Source organism: Chelonoidis abingdonii, chromosome 5 (assembly GCF_003597395.2).
Source record: "Chelonoidis abingdonii isolate Lonesome George chromosome 5, CheloAbing_2.0, whole genome shotgun sequence".
Taxonomy (NCBI): Eukaryota; Metazoa; Chordata; order Testudines; family Testudinidae; genus Chelonoidis; species Chelonoidis abingdonii.
Window position 1 is genome coordinate 8,225,084 of NC_133773.1, and position 17,975 is coordinate 8,243,058.

The 17,975-nt window shown below is 41.0% G+C and overlaps 1 protein-coding gene across 1 annotated transcript in view; it reads right to left on the reverse strand.

The window, feature by feature from the left end:
* Nucleotides 1-17,975, reverse strand: part of ADGRL3 (adhesion G protein-coupled receptor L3) — an 836,368-nt gene that overhangs the window by 553,452 nt on the left and 264,941 nt on the right. Inside the window, 1 exon segment of the mRNA XM_075066059.1 lies at nucleotides 722-982. Within this exon segment, the coding sequence (XP_074922160.1) occupies nucleotides 722-776 (55 nt within the window). The 5' untranslated portion in view covers nucleotides 777-982.

Genomic DNA, 17,975 nt, shown 5'->3' on the forward strand with positions numbered 1-17,975 from the left:
TCCTCATAATTCATGTGCTCCAGCCTCCTAATAATTTTTGTTGCCCTCCGCTGGATTCTTTCCAATTTTTCCACATCCTTCTTGTAGTGTGGGGCCCAAAACTGGACACAGTACTCCAGATGAAACCTCACCAATGCTGAATAGAGAGGAATGATCATATCCCTCGATCTGCTGGCAGTGCCCCTACTTATACAGCCCAAAATGCTGTTAGCTTTCTTGGCAACAAGGACACACTGTTGACTCATATCCAGCTTCTGATCCATTGTAACCCCTAGGTCCTTTTCTGCAGAACTGCTGCCTAGCCACTCGGTCCCCAGACTGTAGCAGTGCATGGGATTCTTCCATCCTAAGTGCAGGACTCTGCACTTGTCTTTCCTGAACCTCATCAGATTTTTTTGACCCAATCCTCCAATTTGTCTACATCACTCTGAACCCTATCCCTACCCTCCAGCGTATCTACCACTCCTCCCAGTTTAGTGTCATCTGCAAACTTGCTGAGACTGCAGTCCACGCCATCCTCCAGATCATTAATTAAATAAATAATGTAGGCTGGGCTTTGCAAAGAGGTGTAAAGGAGTTTGGTGCCAAACTCTACTGAGTTTCAATGGGTTTTGGCCTCCTCACTGCCTTAGGTCCCTTTGGCCTAGAAAAAGCAATTTCACATAGATTATACAGGCAAAAAACCTAAGCACCCCATCAACTCCCTCCACCTCTCTCTTACCATGCACTGCTGGTGCTAAGAGCATTGTGAAGAACAGCAGCTGTGATGACCACATGACTGTGGAATATAACTTGAAGGTACCGCGGCAACGAGTGTTTCCAAATAAAATGAAGTAAGCGTCCTCCTGTTCCCTCGTCCAGAGCTCCTCCGTAGGTCTTCAATTCACATCCACAGGGGAAGGAAAAAAAGCCAACCAAAAATAATAATCATAAAAATTAAAAAAAAACAAAAAAACACACAACCAATATCCAGAATTGAAACCTACAAACAAAAGAGAAGAGCGAGGTCAGTAACAAAACCAGGTGATTAGTGCATGGCAATCAAGACAGCAGGTATAAGCACAAACTGGCTCCCTTAACACGGTGGTTCTCAATCTGTGATCCACAGACTATGCCTAAAGGGTCTCCGAAAGACAGACTGAAAACTGACTGAACAGAATTCAACTACATACACAGACAACAGATTTCCAAAGGAGTCCATACCTCCGTTCAAGACATTTTAGGGGTCTGCAAATGAAAAAGGTTGAGAACCACTCCCCTCACCGGCCTTTCTTAGCTGTTTGGTAGGAACACACAATGTACCCCTGTGCAGAGGGCCAGCACTCGAGTCTGTGCATCATTTATGTCCCACTTACTCTTTCAAAGAAGGGCTTCAGTGGCTATATGTGGTGGCCAGACCTCATGGAAGCCTTCTGCACAGTGGTGAATTTTAACCCCAGTAACCCACTTTCCCGCTGCAATGTCTGACATACAGACCCAAAGCACAGGCACCAATACATTCAGGAGAGCGTGAACTTGTGGTTGTATGTGCACATCAAGTGACTACACATGTGAGAGTCCAGTGAGGCACTTGGACTCGACCATGCCTTTAAGCACAGCCCTGAGCAAGGGGTGGAGCATAAACTGCCCTGTCCCAAGAGTAGCCCCAGAAGGCACTGTGACTCAGACGCGTCTCTGAGGCACCAGCCCTCTCTGCTTCCCCCTTTACTCTAGGTGGGTGGGAACCTCCTGCTATCCCACAGCAGCAGCAAATCACAACACACCCAATGCCAGCTCAGCTTTGCAAAGCAGTGAATAGGGAATATGGAGTCCTCAGCAAGGAGTAAGGGGATTTCTTCCTTCCCCTTGCTCTCCTGTGCTGACACAGAGCCCCAGCCACAGGTACGTCAGCCGGAGCAGCCCCATGCATGGTCACAGATGTACCCTGGCACATGCACCACAGGCCTCCTTCTTGAGATGTTTGGCTTGTGAAGGCTTTTTTGTGGGGGATGGGTGAGTTTGTCGATTTCTCCTTGTGACCCCACCAAAGAGACAGCCCTTCACAAGAAAGATTCTGACTAGCCACCATTTTTTGTCCTCACAGAGGAGGATTGAAGGATATTGTGAACCAAACCTTGAAGAAAACAACTATAGAGTTAAATCATGCCACCAATTTTAAGCTTAAATTCCCTGTTGACTGCAGTGGTGATTTCTGCTTAAAATATGATCAATTGTAAAATATTTGACAGCCTTGTTTTGAAGTCCCAAGACTTTGTAGCCTTCACAGCACTGGCCTAATTAAAAATCTCTCCAAAATCTGTAATCAGCATAGGCTATTCTTGTATGAGCAATGCTTGCTGTTTTTGCCAACTTTGGTTCTTACACAAAACCCAGTGTGAGCCAAAAAGCATATGAAAAAGCTTGTTGCATGCCACTGCTATCTGGGTATATTTCTGAAGCTTGGACATAACAGTGTTTCCTTTGTTTTGCCCTTCAGTCCCTGCTAAATCAAAGCCTGAATTGTTCTGATTTATACTCTGTATAACCAAGTATCATTGCTTCCAACAAAAAATATTTGCTTGTATCACAGTTTAGTCTGAGCTATTTTTCCCCCTGCTGTCATTTGCTCACTCACTTGAATGGATGCACTTGTTTTTCAAAGCTTTTACCCAGCTTTGCAGCTGGGATGACTGGAAGCCCAAGCTTAGTGGGTAGTCAAGTGACTTGTTTATGGTCACACTGCTAGTGATGATCTCTGCTCAGATCAGACCTCAGCATCATGCAAGTTTTCAGAGCTTTGTTTGGGTTTGTAGGGTAAAAATAAAATTGTTACGGGTCAAGCCTTTTGATGGTGGGGTGGGGGGTTTAGAGGAACACACTCAAAAGAAGCATTACAAGAAATAGAAAGAGGCTCACAAAATAAAACAAATCCCATCTACTGGGTTCTCTGGAGGTAATACTTGGCCAAAGACAATGAGAGAGAGCAGCTATGAATTGTCCAACGCAGAACATTCAATTTATCGATAGCAAGCAAGGGATACAGCTCCAATGCAAACAAATTAAAAGTTACATTTGCCCCACAGGGTTCTGGATTTGAACCACCAAGCAAAGGCATGCTGCATTAATTTACAAGAAGGTTCTACTGAATATTGACCTTTCTGGCTGCAGTGATGCCATCATCAGCATCACAACCGGATCTGCTGTCAAGCATCACGCTAAAGTGATTTACACACAGCAGCTACAAAAGCACAACTCTTCAGAACAGAACTGACTGAAAAGCAGAGAGCCAAAGAAAACTAAGGCATTAGGAACTAAAAATGTACTGTGCGATACTTGTTCAAGATGACCGTTCTTTAAAAGGCATTATGGATATACTGATGGATACAACACCTAACGAGTTCATTCTTCAGTGCTATATGTCAACCAGCACACCAAGGAGTACTTGTGTTACTTTAATGGAATTAGTCTAAGGGAGGAAAAAGAAATAAGGAAATTGACAAGATTGGCTAGATGTGCTGACTTCAAAGCGGAATTACAGCAGCACAAATAAAATGTGTTCAAACGGCATTGAGTCACTGGATGTGCCAATGCCTTGAACTATGTGTGATGATTTACAGTGGTGCAAAGTGGGTGTAAAATACCAGCACTCTGATTTGGAACTGTTACATAACCAAAAAGGTGTTCATAGTGCACAGGGGTAAAAGACCACACAAAGTGCAAGAATCACCCCCATTATCAATCACTAAAATTAAAAAAAAAAAAAAGTTAATTTAATATCCAATTTAACATAGATGAGATTTTATCCCTGTTAACTATGCATGGATATAATTTAATAGCTATGGAAGAAACATACTGAAATTAAGCACAAGAGCAAACAGCTTTGGAAGGACCCAATAATGACTTGATTTGGTAGTTTTTTCTTTAGGTCTTCAGTAGCACTAAAGCTAGTCAGCCAGACAGTCAGCAAGACACTACTTGCCTAATAGTTTTAAACAAACAAAGCATCACAGCTTTGTATTCTTTAATAGAAAAACAGTGCTGCATTTCTTATCTCTGTCTTTTGTAAAAGTTGCTTACTTAGTGGAAAATAAGCTGAATGCTTTACACAGATATTGATTAAATTCACTGTTTGCAAGAGAAAATGCCTGCAAGTAATTAACCCCTTGATGCTAGTGATTATGGGAAAATCTAGCCCCATGATGAATGCAGGTCTCCATTTTCAACATCTATCGTTTAACAAGAAGCTACTTCAGGAAACGTTTTCATAATTTCACGCAGTGTGGGGGAGAGATAGGAGGGGTAATGCAGAAAAATGGAAAAAATATACCTTCTGAAAAAAAAATGCCTACATTACCAACACTATTAACATAAAGTAAAAAGAAACATTCAAGTTTTAAAAAAAAATTACCTGTCTTTCCACTGGAATTTTTAAATAACCATGCAAACATTTCTGACGTATTGTAAAGGCAGATTTGTCTGAAAACTTAGATTTGGTGCTAAGATTGACCTGATATTGTCCCTCTCGAAGTTTCACTCCAAACCACACGAGCAAGGAAATTCAGACTCTTCACAAAAATAGTCTCAATTTTTCCAACAGAAACATTTCCATCTGCTCAGCTAGACAGTTTCTCTTTTCTACTGTGGATCCCAATTCTGCTCCCTTGGGCCTGTAAGCACAAAAGTTGCCTGCTTAACCCTTTCATTATTCATTCACTAACCCTCAAGAGAATTTGGACTGCTCTAAACCCCACTCTCTACACTGCAAGAACAGGGTTTAAAACAGCTGTGGGCTTCTCAACATAGCACATGAGTGCACCCCAAGAAGGGTGTGACTACAGTGCACTCACTTGCTGCACAGGAACATCCCACATGAGCACCCCTACAGCACACTAAAACTCCTGTAGCACGCTTTTGATGTCCTTTCATTTCAACAGCAGAACAATCAAAATGCACTACAATAGACTCATAGACTCAGACTTTAAGGTCAGAAGCGACCATGATGATCATCTAGTCTGACCTCCTGCACAATGCAGGCGACAGAATCTCACCCATCCACTTCTATAACAAACCCCTAACCTATGTCCGACTTAGTGAAGTCCTCAAATTTTGGTTTGAAGACCACAAGCTGCAGAGAATCCTCCAGGAAGTGACCCGTGCCCCATGCTGCAGAGGAAGGTGAAAAACCTCCAGGGCCTCTGCCAATCTGCCCTGGAGGAAAAGTCCTTCCCGACCCCAAATATGGCTATCAGTTAAACCTTGAGCATGTGGGCAAGACTCGCCAGCCAACACCCAGGAAAGAATTCTCTGTAGTAACTCAGATCCCAACCCATCTAACATCTCATCACAGACAACTGGGCATACTTACCTGCTGATAATCAAAGACCAATTGCCAAATTAATTGCCAAAATTAAGCTATCCCATCATACCATCCCCTCCAAAAACTTATCAAGCTTACTCTTAAAGCCAGATATGTCTTTTGCCCCCACAACAACCCTTGGAAGGCTGTTCCAGAACTTCACTCCTCTAATGGTTAGAAACCTTCGTCTAATTTCAAGTCTAAACTTCCTAGTGTCCAGTTTATATCCATTTGTTCTTGTGTCCACATTGGTACTAAGGTTAAATAATTCCTCTCCCTTCCTTATATTAATCCCTCTGATATATTTATAAAGAGCAATCATATCCCTCCGCAACCTTCTTTTGGTTAGGCTAACCAAGCCAAGCTCTTTCAGTCTCCTTTCATAAAACAGGTTTTCCATTCCTCGGATCATCCTAGTAGCCCATCTCTGAACCTGTTCCAATTTGAATTCATCCTTCTTAAACATGGGACACCAGAACTGCACAGAGTATTCCAGATAAGGCCTCACCAGTGCCTTGTATAACGGTATTAACACCTCCCTATCTTTGCTGGAAATACCTCGACTGATGCATCCTAAAACTGCACTAGCTTTTTTAACGGCCATATCACATTGACGGCTCATAGTCATCCTGTGATCAACCAATACTCCGAGGTCCTTCTCCTCTGTTACTTCCAGCTGATGCGTCCCCAATTTATCACTAAAATTCTTGTTATTAATCCCTAAATCCATGACCTTGCACTTTTCACTATTAAATTTCATCCGATACTTCTACTGCCCTGGAGAAGTGTCCACATGGGATGTTACTGCATGATAAGCTAGGGCGCTGTACATTCACACCCTGGCTTACAGCGCACTAGTGCCCCATGAAGACATGCCCTAATTGTCCACTGCATGTTCACACCTACATCCCTAAATGGGAGGCAGCAAATAGCCCAGGTCTTCCTCCAGTGAAGCAGAACAGTCGTTCCGAAAGTTTGGGTGCCACTCACTTGCTATACAGTATGTTATTTAACTATATTAAATCCATCCCTTTTTTGCCTCCTCTACGTATTATGCAGCTTCTCTTCATAAATATTTTCAAAGATGTCCAGTAAGCAAAAACAGTGGCAACCTCTCATAAATACCAGTTTATCAGAGCTTCTCAAATATCACAACAATGCTATCTACATTCCCCTGCGATGAACAGCCCGAACAGCTTGGAACTGTTGTTGAATCGAATATAGTCCCATGTTTAACCTATAATTTAAAACAGCAACGAATCCTTTGGAAGTAGTAATAGCTTTACAGCAAAACAACGTGCAAGGTCACTGTCAAATGTTAAGAGAGTTAATTCATTTCAGATTTAGCAAGCCCTTGACAAGCAAACACAAATGCAGACCAGCCAAGTCTACTGTTTTTTTTCCCTGTAGGCTACATATAGTTTTTTGGCCCTTTTTTAAGGTCAAAGGGAAATTTAAGCAATCTATGGTTTATTTATTCCCTGAATCCAGGTTCACGACTCAGAGCAGGGCAATTTCATATGAAATTAGAGAGTGAGCTGTGTGCATGAGAAACTGTTTTGGCTCCAAGTGTACGTCTACACTGCTGAGCTGAGAAGTATAGTTCCCAGTTCGCATGGACACACACACACTAGCTGTACACGAGAAGCGCACTGGGCTGGCTGCCCCACGACATAAGCGGAAGGTCGGGTGGGACTGTACTGGGGTGGCTGGCCTCAGCTGCCACACATGCTACTGTGGCTGCACTGCTATTTTTAGGTGTCAGGGTGAGTAGAGGTAACACTTGTGTCTACCCGAGCCAGGGATCACACTTCAAGCTGTTGTGTAGACTTACCCCAACTGAGTGAGAGACATTTTGCATTTCTCTGAGTTCTCTCAGGTTAGACTGGAGTTTGGATTTGGTCACAGAGCTCGTCATAAGAAATCACCACAATGTATTTCTTCTTTCTTTTGTTTTTAAATCAAATATTTCTCTTATTCTCTCTCTCTCTCTCTTTTTTTTTTAAACTTCACATTTCCCTGATTTCCCCTTTCATCAGTCTCAGGATGAAACATGCCATGAGACCTTCCTAGAGTGCAATTTTTCAAGTTGCTTTCTGATATCAGAAAGGAAACACTTGTAGATTTGCAGGAGGTGTTGCCAGGAGGAGGGGAGCACAAGGTGGGAATGATTTTGACTTTCCCATGCAGGATCTTAAGATATTATACCCAGTTTTTCTAGAAATATCAGTATGAAATACATTATCAATGGCTGGACAGTCTCCATTTCCTTTTGATATTTTCGAGGTTCAACTGATAACTAAACTAGGTATGGTGCTACCAGCTACATTTCCATCGACATCTTCTTGCAACTTTACTTCAATTTGCTGGAGGGGGCTAGTTTGAGAATGTTGTAAGGGATGAAATTATTTATATTACATTACTGCATTTGGATAAGCTGGAGTTGCAAAAATTAAGTAGAGGGTCTCCAAGTTGTCAGGAAATAAATTCAAAGTAATTGAGCAAATCAGACACTGTCAACCAATTAAAGTTCAGGGAAATATACAATTGAGGGAAAGGGTACAGTTCTGGATCAGAAGTTCACAGCACCTCTAGCTATCTGAGATAATCCCATTTCAGCATAATATGGAACAGTTCCCTCAATCATGTCCTAAACTAGGTTATATTTGGGTTTACAGATACTCTCTCTCTGGAGACTTATCACTGATTCTAAAATATTATAAAATTTCTAGGACCTATTCAGTTGTAGTTTTTCTACTTTATAAAGAGGAATTGCCACAGTTCTCTAGCATTACACAAGTGTTGCCAAATCTTATGATTGTATTAAAAGTCTCATGATATTGGGTATTTTCCTGGAATCATGAGAATCTCAACTATCTTTTTTTTAAAAGAAAGTTTCTAGCCTTCATGCTTACAGGGAAAAGCCGGAAAATGTGACCCAAATGTAGCCAATAGGGGCTCAAGAAACAGAAGCCAAATGTATGTTTGCAAGCTTATGCTCAAATAAATTTTTTAGTCTCTAAGGTGCCACAAGTGCTCCTGTTCTTTTTGCGGATACAGACTAACACGGCTGCTACTCTGAAACCTGTCATTTATAAATCTTGTGACTTTTAGGGCTATCAATTTACCACAGTTAACTCAAGTGATTAACTCATAACAAATTAACTCAATTAAAAAAATTAATTGTGAATAATCACAGTTTTAATTGCACTGATATACAATAATAGAATACAATTTAAATTTATAAATATTTTGGATGTTTTTCTAAATTTTCAAATATATTGATTTCAATTGCAACACAGAATACAGTGTACAGTGATCACTTTATATTATGTTTTGCTACAAATATTTGCACTGTAAAAATGATAAACAAAAGAAATAGTATTTTTCAATTCACCTCATAGAAGTACTATAGTGCAATCTCTTTATCATGAAAGCACAACTTACAAATGTAGATTTTTTTTATTTATATATATTTTTTTTTTACAGAACTACACTCAAAAACAAAACAATGTAAAACTTTAGAGCCTATAAGTCCACTCAGTCCTACGTCTTGTTCAGCAAATTGTTACGACAAACAAGTTTGTTTCCTTTCATGGGAGATAATGCTGCTCAATATTTATTAGCAATGTCACCTGAAAGTGAGAAGAGGTGTTTGCATGGCACTGCTGTAGCTGGTGTTGCAAGGAATTTATGTGGCAGATATGCTAATCATTTGCATGCCTCTTCATGCTTTGACCTGTAGATTGCACTTTTGTTTATCTTTTTTTTACAGTGCAAATATGCATAATAAAAAGTAATAATATGAAGTGAGCACTTTACACAGTAGAGTAGAAAAACATTCAAAAATATTTATAAAAAATTTAAAGAATAACAGAATACCAATTTAACAATTAATCATGATTATTTTTTTAAAATTGTTTGAAAGCCCTATTTGTAAGCCAATCCCATGATTCCTTGGGGCCCGGCTCATAATATTTAAACACTTGGGGTTGGCAATGCTGCTTATTCACACATACATGCAAAGCATCCCTCACAATTATTTTGTGAAAAACTAAATGTACTGGTGTGGGTAGATGCACACGTGCATGTCTACAGAGATATATGCTCAGAAAGTGCAATTCTAACTTCCTCTTGCTGGCATTATCAATCTGTCTCACACAGGTCCAGTTTGTCCTCCCTAAGCTCAAGTGTTTTGTCAGATATAACTGTGATATCATAGATTCTGCATTAGGTCTCACTCAATTCAAAAATAAAGAGAGAGACTCTGCTGGAGTAAGTATGGTAAGGAAAAGTATGGGGAACAAATAAAAGATCAAGTGGCTGCCTCTAAGTTTGATAGTAAGGAAAATGTCTTCAACTAAGTGTCTCTAGGCTTACTGATTAAATGAAATGGTTTTAATTTGTTTAAATCATTCCGTAGCATCATTTCCTCCACCCTGATCTCCTTTTCCTTCTTGCCTTCCTCTCGGCCCTGTGTCCCTCAACCTCTCCCTCATTACAAAGGCGCTCCTTAACCCATGCTGACCAAAGGCTGCCGATGTAAGAATGAAGAGCAGAGTTGAACACTATTGACTGTCCTCAGCTTCATTTCTGCAGCTAGCCCTCAAGTTTTACCCAGAATCACAGAAAGCGAAGGGCTTTGGAACAGACATAGGAATCAACTGAGCAATTTGCAGTTGATCACGTATGGAGTAGGGCAGAGCCCCACAGCACCAAGAGGGCCGTCTGTCGTGCACAGGTGCGTGAGCGTACACTATGCCATTTACTAAGATGGTACAGATTGTGCCCTTCAGCCCATCTTCCCAGGTCTGCCAGCAAGATGGAGTGAGGGGGCCTATGGCACAGTCTCCTCCCTATCCCTGTCTGAGCTATATCTTCCCCAAAGGGAAGAAGCACCAAGGAGACTCTGCTCACAGGGGTGGGAGTGGGGGGTGCCCTTACTTACCCATCCCCCTACCCAACCCAACAGGCATGGGCCAGACACAGTATGCTCTTAGTATATTAACGATAGACTACAAAAAAAATGAAATAAAGTAATAGCTGAGGATGCCAGGCAATCTAGACCTCCCTGAGTGTGCACTTCAGACACTGCAGTCTATATGATCATTAGGTTCAGGGGCCCAATGGCTCTAGCCCCCTGACAGACAGGAACAGGTGAATTACAATACTTTGGTTATAATGGCATTCGCCATCGCTAGAAGATTATCTTTAACTCTGGATTTCCTTACCTTGCTGTGACCTCAGTGCAGACTTGCCTAATTATATTGTATCTCCATTCATTCCCTTCATTCATATGTTTCTGTTTTACAGGACCAGAACCTGGCTGATCACTGCACTGACCTTTTTGCGTAAATGCAGGACACCAGTCACATCAGCACATTTTTGAGCTGTGCTTTTGGTCCTTCTCAAATGGACAATAAATAATTCAGATACATGTTTCCTCGAACCAAGAAAATGTAATTGTGCCCACTCTTTATTTTTCTGCTTTATGATTAAAGAAGAGTTTACCCAAGATTGTTTTTTATTTAAAAAAAATGCTGACAATCAGATCAATGATCAGTTTTAAACTAGTGAAAACATGTGTGTGAATACACACTACTGGCAAATGAGATAGCAACAAACTCCATGTGAGTAACAATTTTTAAGGAGAAAGTTCTATATGAAAAAGGTAAGTTTAATTGTCTTTCCAATCTGTTGTGATATAATAAATGTCCACTAATGTTTAGTAGCAAATTGGGTTTTAATTCTCATTGCTATTTTTGGCTGGAAGGTGACATGTAGTTTAAGTCTAAAACAGATTTATGTTTTACACCAGGATGATTTTCTTGCAAACTCTCCTTGAGTTAACTTCTTCACACCCCACAAGACATTTAATATAATTTTATTTCTAATAGACTGCAAACCAATAGGACCAGATTTGCCATCTCTGATGTTTTCAGTGAGAAATAATATCAATTAGGTCTATGCTGAAGATAAGTATATGTGATTACTTAAGTGTAACTGGCTTGGAAAACATTAGGAGGGTTATATTATTCAACCAAATGATACAAATTAAGAATAGTATTGATAGGAATAAAACTCAAAACATTCCTGACTTTGCCTGGTTGAGCATATCTTATCAGCTGTTTTGTGGATGTTTTCAAAAAAGAGGGATTAATAAGTGAGAAATACCAAGTTTTAGAAATCTGAGTTGACTTCTTAACACAAGTGTCCAGGATGAATGATCTCCATATTAGAAGGATGACTCATCCTGGGTCCTTGACACACAATTCCCAAAGTCAGTGGACCAGCCGAAGAGGAGGGCATGTGTGGTAGGGAAGGAATCTAGTGAGAAAAACATACAAAGCATGTTCATGCAGTCTGACTTGGAGAAGCAGCTGAGTAAAGCAATGTCATTACAGAGTTAAATAAAGAGATAAGAGCAGTAACGCAGAAAGAAATTTCTGGGTGAGGGAAAAACATAAATATGGAGACCAAGAATTATTAAATCTAAACATCAGATGTGATAGGTCCACAAAATTAAATAAGCAGCAGAAATAAGAATAAAGGTGCTACTACACGTACACACACATAGCTCCCTAAAGCAAAAAGAAGTGTAGTACTAAAAAGAAAAAGAAAAAGGTTATTTTCCACATTAAACATACTATTTTCCTCATGTTATAACTGAAATGAAGTATGGTTCCTTTGATTCTGGAAACAACAAATATTTACCTACTGCATTTTTTTCTGTGTCGGCACGTTTATTATTTGTATCCCAATAGTGTCTAGACGCCACAGCCCAGCCCAAGGCCCCACGGTGCTAGGTGCTCTATGTATCCATAATAAGAGAGAGTTCCTGTCCCAAAAAGCTTACAATACAAATGGACAAGATACGCAAAGGGTGGGCGAAAGATAATTTTACCCCTATTTTGCAGAAGAGGAACAGTGTTTCAGTGAGATTAAGGCTACGATTTTCAAACTTGGGTGTCTAAAGTTAACCTTGAAATTTAGGCACTCAAGTGTGTTGCTTTTCAGCTGGCCTCAGCCCGATCGAAAATCAGCCCGTTTATTTCAGTACCTAAATATGGGCTGAGAAGCCAAACTTTAGCCACCTTTGTCCTTTGGTGACTTCCTCAAAGCCACACAGAACAGTCCACACCAAGGATGACAACTGAATCCAGAACTGAATCCCCACTTCGTTACCTTACACACAAAACCATCTTTCCTCTCCTAGGTACCGATCTGTTTTCTTTACAATTATTGTAAGAAACCGTGGTCATGTCTAAAGAGACTGTGATGGGGTAGGGTTCTCTCACCCTGGATCCTCACTGCAAACAGTGCAGTCCTTAACGCACACCAGTGGCAAGGTCAACAGCCAGTGCTTTATTTACAATGTGCTTTACAAATGTTTCTTCCCCCCAGCACAAGGCCGTTCCACCAGACTTTTCCTACTACCACGGAATAGGACATAAGGGAGCCAAGATCTCATCTTTCTGAGCTATTGGGCTACTCCAGCCCTTTCTTCTGGGCTCCCCACCACCTGTCTCTCTTTTAAGTGTTTCCATCTGAATTAGCCAGCTAATTAATTAATCACTTGGTACTTAAACTATCACCTCATCAATCTACCCCAATTCTAAAGTGCACAGAGTGGTGTGTCAGCTTTAGCTACTCACACTGTCACGGAGACCCAACAGCTATCACTAGCAAGAGCGCTTCAAGTTATCACTTCCCTAAAACTCTTCCAAGATTACCACCACAGGGCTGAATTCTATAGGTCAACCTGGATGACACTGAACCCGCTAGCAATACTCCCACTGACGCCTCTGGATGCAAGATGGACTCTTCCGCCCTTACTCTGCCACCTCCCCATCGCCTTCAGTAGCTAGGAGGACACTAGAGAATTTGACTAACACTGCACAATCACCTTCTGAGCAATATGTCCAAATGATTAAATTGGTGCCAGCTTCTGAGTTGTTACACTGGTCTCAATTCAGGATTAGTCCACTGGTCTCAAGATCAGAATGTAGGTCACCAACTACACCTTCTTTGCCGTTAATAAAGAATACCTTATAATCCTATGTTACCTTCCCTTGGGAAGGATGCCAAAGCACTTGACAGTCCTAGGATCCACTGCCCCACAATGAAATAGCTGCTATTCCCTGGGTGTAACAAGGCAGATGTTATGTACCAGAAATACTACACTTAAAAAAAAGTAAGTCAAGTCCAGCATTTCCAACTGAATCTACAGGAGGAATTTAGATACATAGAACTCATTAACCAACTAGAATTTCACCAGAAACTCTAGGTTAAAACCCCTATTCTTGCAAAACATGCCATGGCATTTTTAACAAACATAAGCTGGGGCTTTAGGTGAATGATTAACCCTCCAAAATCTGATTTTTAAGTAGAAAACACCTTTTCTTTCAAAGAAAAACAACCATTTTAAGCAAGTGCCTATTTTAAAGGGTACTATAAAATTTCCAAACAACAAAACGTTTGGGTGGGCGAAAGGTTAAAATATAATTAATTCCTTGAGTGCTTTCTTGCAGAAATTAATTGCTAGGACAATCAGGACAACCAGGCTTTTAAAGAAGAGAACTGGTTTTGGGTGGCTGAATAAGGAATGTGATATACTTTCCCTCTTTTTCATGCCTCATAGGCAGAGTACGGGCATTAAGCAGCCAAAAGAGAAAACACACCTATTTTGAAATTAGCCAATCTAAGATGTGCTTGCCTGAATAAGCCTCAAATTAAACACATTCCTTAATGGCCCATTATAGAGTATCAGTCACTAAAAAAGCCAAGGGGAATTGAAGGCTGTTCCTACCGAGGGAGGTTATCTAAGGTTCCAAGCAGATGATGCAATATTTCTGCTCTAACATTTTAAAGAGAGACTTACAGAAGACAAAACAAGTATATCTTTCTTCCACACTTTCTATTTATTTAGTTTCCATATGTATTATGGACACTTCCACTGACTACATATATGAAGAGAGCCAGATTGCTTGGATACCATGAACACCGAGATCATGTTTTCTTTCTATATTTTTCTCTGTTTTTTTTTTGTTTTTTAAAGCAAAGTCAGAATGTTTTCTGCAGAAACTTTTCCAGTGCTGAGTTTTCAAAAATGTATATGTTTATAAAAATAATTATTTTAATATGCTATTCTCCCCTTCCTTTATTGGTCTTCTGTACAGTGTGGTCCTCCAAAAATTAAGGGTGTGCACACATTTGTGCACTGAGAGTTGTCCCACTGAAGTCAATGGGATGAATCATAAACTTGGATTTTCAAAGGCGCCTATGGGAGTTAGCCATCCATCTCCCATTGAAATTCACAGTGCACGAAATTAAGCAAGTATGCAAGTCCTTGTCAGATGCGGGCCATTGTGAGCGATTTTACTTACATTAGGAGTCTCAACAGCAGTTTACAAAACTGAAGGAATTTTACAAAAGTTTGAAACCTTTCAGTGACATTTTGCAACTTTAAAAAAAAATTAACATGACAATATCTATGAAAATAAACAAATGTTATACACATACACATACATATAGAGAGATACATAGAGTCAAATTTCAAAATAGCACCAATCAGGCATCTAATGCTAAGATATCATTCAATTAGACTCTGGTAATAACACAAAGTAGGAGAATGAAATTAAATGCATAGTTAGAATGGCTCTTTAGAAAGCTGTTTGGATATTTTGCCCTTCCACGAATAGGACTTTTTATCTTCTGCCTTAAAATATTTAGAGAACTACTGGATTATGTGGATTATTACAAGGAAAACCAAACTTCTGATTTTATCCACAGTCCAGTGGCATAATTGAACAGAGGTAAAATGTCACACCAGTCTGGAAAAAATGGTTACTTTTGGATACTATGTTTGATTCTAGAGAAGTATATAAGCATCTGTGTCACCTGTACAGTAAGATAAATTATCTGGTGCATGGAAGTGTCAGCTGCTGTGTTTTGCAAGACAGCTGTGTAGCTAGCCAAATTTTGTTCCACGCATAAGACTGTTGTGTGAGATCACTGAGTAGAAGGGGGGATCCTCTTTGATGGAGAACAGAGTAAGTTCATGTTTCAGACACCCCACAAGTGGAAATTTCGAAAACACTCAGTACCGGCCTACCTCTGCTCCTGTTAATGGTAAAACTCCCATTGCTTAATAAGCAGAGTTAGGACAACGCTCCATTCTTTTGAAAATCTCACCTTAAATATAGTGGCCATGAAGCTTTGTCCCTGTACTTTATGATCACGGCTGCAAAACGAATGGTTATAAAAGTAATATTTCGTCCAATAATTTGAAAAGCCATTCAAGACAGACAATAAATGATAACTGCTGTAACTACTAGGAGTGTCTACTTTAAAAGAAAAAAAGATTCTCATGTTTTGTTAAAGCAATCACCCCTTTGTCTGCACTCTCCCCTTTAGAAGGGAGAGGCATATAGAGCGCCGGGCTTCAAAAGTAACCACAACTGGCAAATTGTGCAGAAAGATATATCATGTCATTCTTTAGCACTTGGCTCCAGCCAGGAATTGAGCAAGAGAGAACACAGATAGGCTGTGATGGGAAATCTATCTAACAGAGCCAACTGATGGCTAAAAGTCTGACATCACAGCCCTTTCACCCAACACTTACCTTACATTTATAGCAGTCTCTCTCTAGCATGACGACACATGAAGACATCCAAAACAAGTTATAAATAAATTGAAAAAGAAGAGTCTATTTCAATTAAAGGAAGGTCGAGATCTCTAACTGATCTAACTTTGCCAACAACAAAAGAAAAGACAATTCTTAACATTCATTTTCTATCAAGGAACATTCTCTGGTTCAGCTTGCCCACTCCTTCTTCCGGTTATAGTCACTCACTCGATAGGGCTATTATTTTTTTGGTTCAATCCCTCTCCCAATCTAGTTGTCCATTCTACCTTCCATACTTAGTGCTCCCTCTCTCTCAGACTTTATTTCCATTGGGAGCACAGGATAAATTGAATATGGTTTTGGTTATTTGGACGCATGATTATACCGTACATGAATCAGGATCGGAAAAACCCAGCCAAAGATTGCCTCCTAACTGGACAAAAACAGCAGCAAGCCTTTATAAATTGGATTTGAGCGCCATGAGCAGCCTGTCAGTTTGGTGACAAATGCAGCGATGTAAAGCCAATGCACTAAATCTCAGTAGATCTCAATTCTAGGCGGCTGAAGTCCCAAACTGGATCTTGTGGGTAGGATGGGAGAGAGTGTGGAGGGCCAGTAACATGTTGCCCATATTTTAACAAAGAGTTTCCAGAGTCATTTGTCTTCTGAGTCTGTGATTACGAAAAAAAAAAAAAAAAGAAAAATCTATGCCAAGGGTGTGCATAGGCAAGAGCGCACAGGAGTAACGAGTGGAGATAATACAGGCATAAATGCTTGCAGGGAGTTGGAAAGCTCTGCTTGGCAAGCAGCTTTATACTAAGGGCAAGTATTTATTATTTATCCATGAGAAATTACTCTTCATGCACCAGAGTGTGCAGCGTGTGCATTTGACAAGAAACAGAGATGGGAACCTTTTAGGTATCTCCTCTCCTGTTGTTGTAATTTTTCTTCTTGTTTTTTCCCCCCTTTTAAAAATGCCTCTTCATTTGGAGCAATCTGATGCATTCAAAAGGCAAAACATTCGGTCTTCAGAAGTATGAGGCTGAGGGATAAAGTCAAGTCATTTCTGGCAAGGGAGGTGTAGGGGCAGGGCAGAGGTACAAATCACCCCATCTTTCCCTTCAGAGTCATGGCTGGATTTTGTTGAAGGGCTCCCAATAGCCCTCTCCCACCTAGGAGGTCTTGAGGTCTACAGAGCCTGGCTCTGCAGTCATTAGCCCCTTCCCTTCCAAGGACAACCTCCAAAATGTACCCCCATGTATAAACCAAGGCAAGCCCGCTGAAGCAGGAGGGAAGAAGTAGCTGAGACCCCACCTCTGTAGCTAGAGGCAGAGGGAGGAACCATGCTGCCCCTGTCCCCAGGTTCAGTATGTGAGTTAGGTTTGGAGTATATCCTAGAGAATCCCATTGCTGATTGTCCCCATGACCCCGGGGCTGGAAGAGGGCTCTGGGTGATTATAGTGAGCAGGAGTCAGTGCTGGGAGGGACGTGGAGGGAAAAAATAAACATTTTTCAGCCTTGACCAAAAATGCTAACTTTGGACCCTTAGTGAGAGTCATGCCTAGCACCCCTCTCTATACCAGTATCAGCCTGCTTCATCGCACTTGGTAACTCAGATCTGAGAGGAGAGAAGTGGAGGAGCAGAGAAGTACACTTCATGCCCCTACTGCTGCCTGCACCTCCCCTCCACACACAGTACTACCAGCAACAGCCTCTTGGGGAAGATTTGGAGACAGGCTCCATCCGCTGGATTGCCCAACCGGCTCTACGCCTTCCTTCAGAAGTGCCTTCCCTGGAGCTGAACTTCGTGCAAGGAGGGAAGGGAATATTCTGTCCTCTGCCGCCAGCACCCTCTTGCTACAGCCTCCAGAGCCAATGCCCACACAGTGCCCTGTTACTAAGTACCCTGCACTCAGCCTCCAACCCCCACAGCACCATTCCCCAACATAGCCCCCCAAACCTAACAATCACTGCCCAGCACCACCATTCCAACCCGCATCACCATTTCTTCCC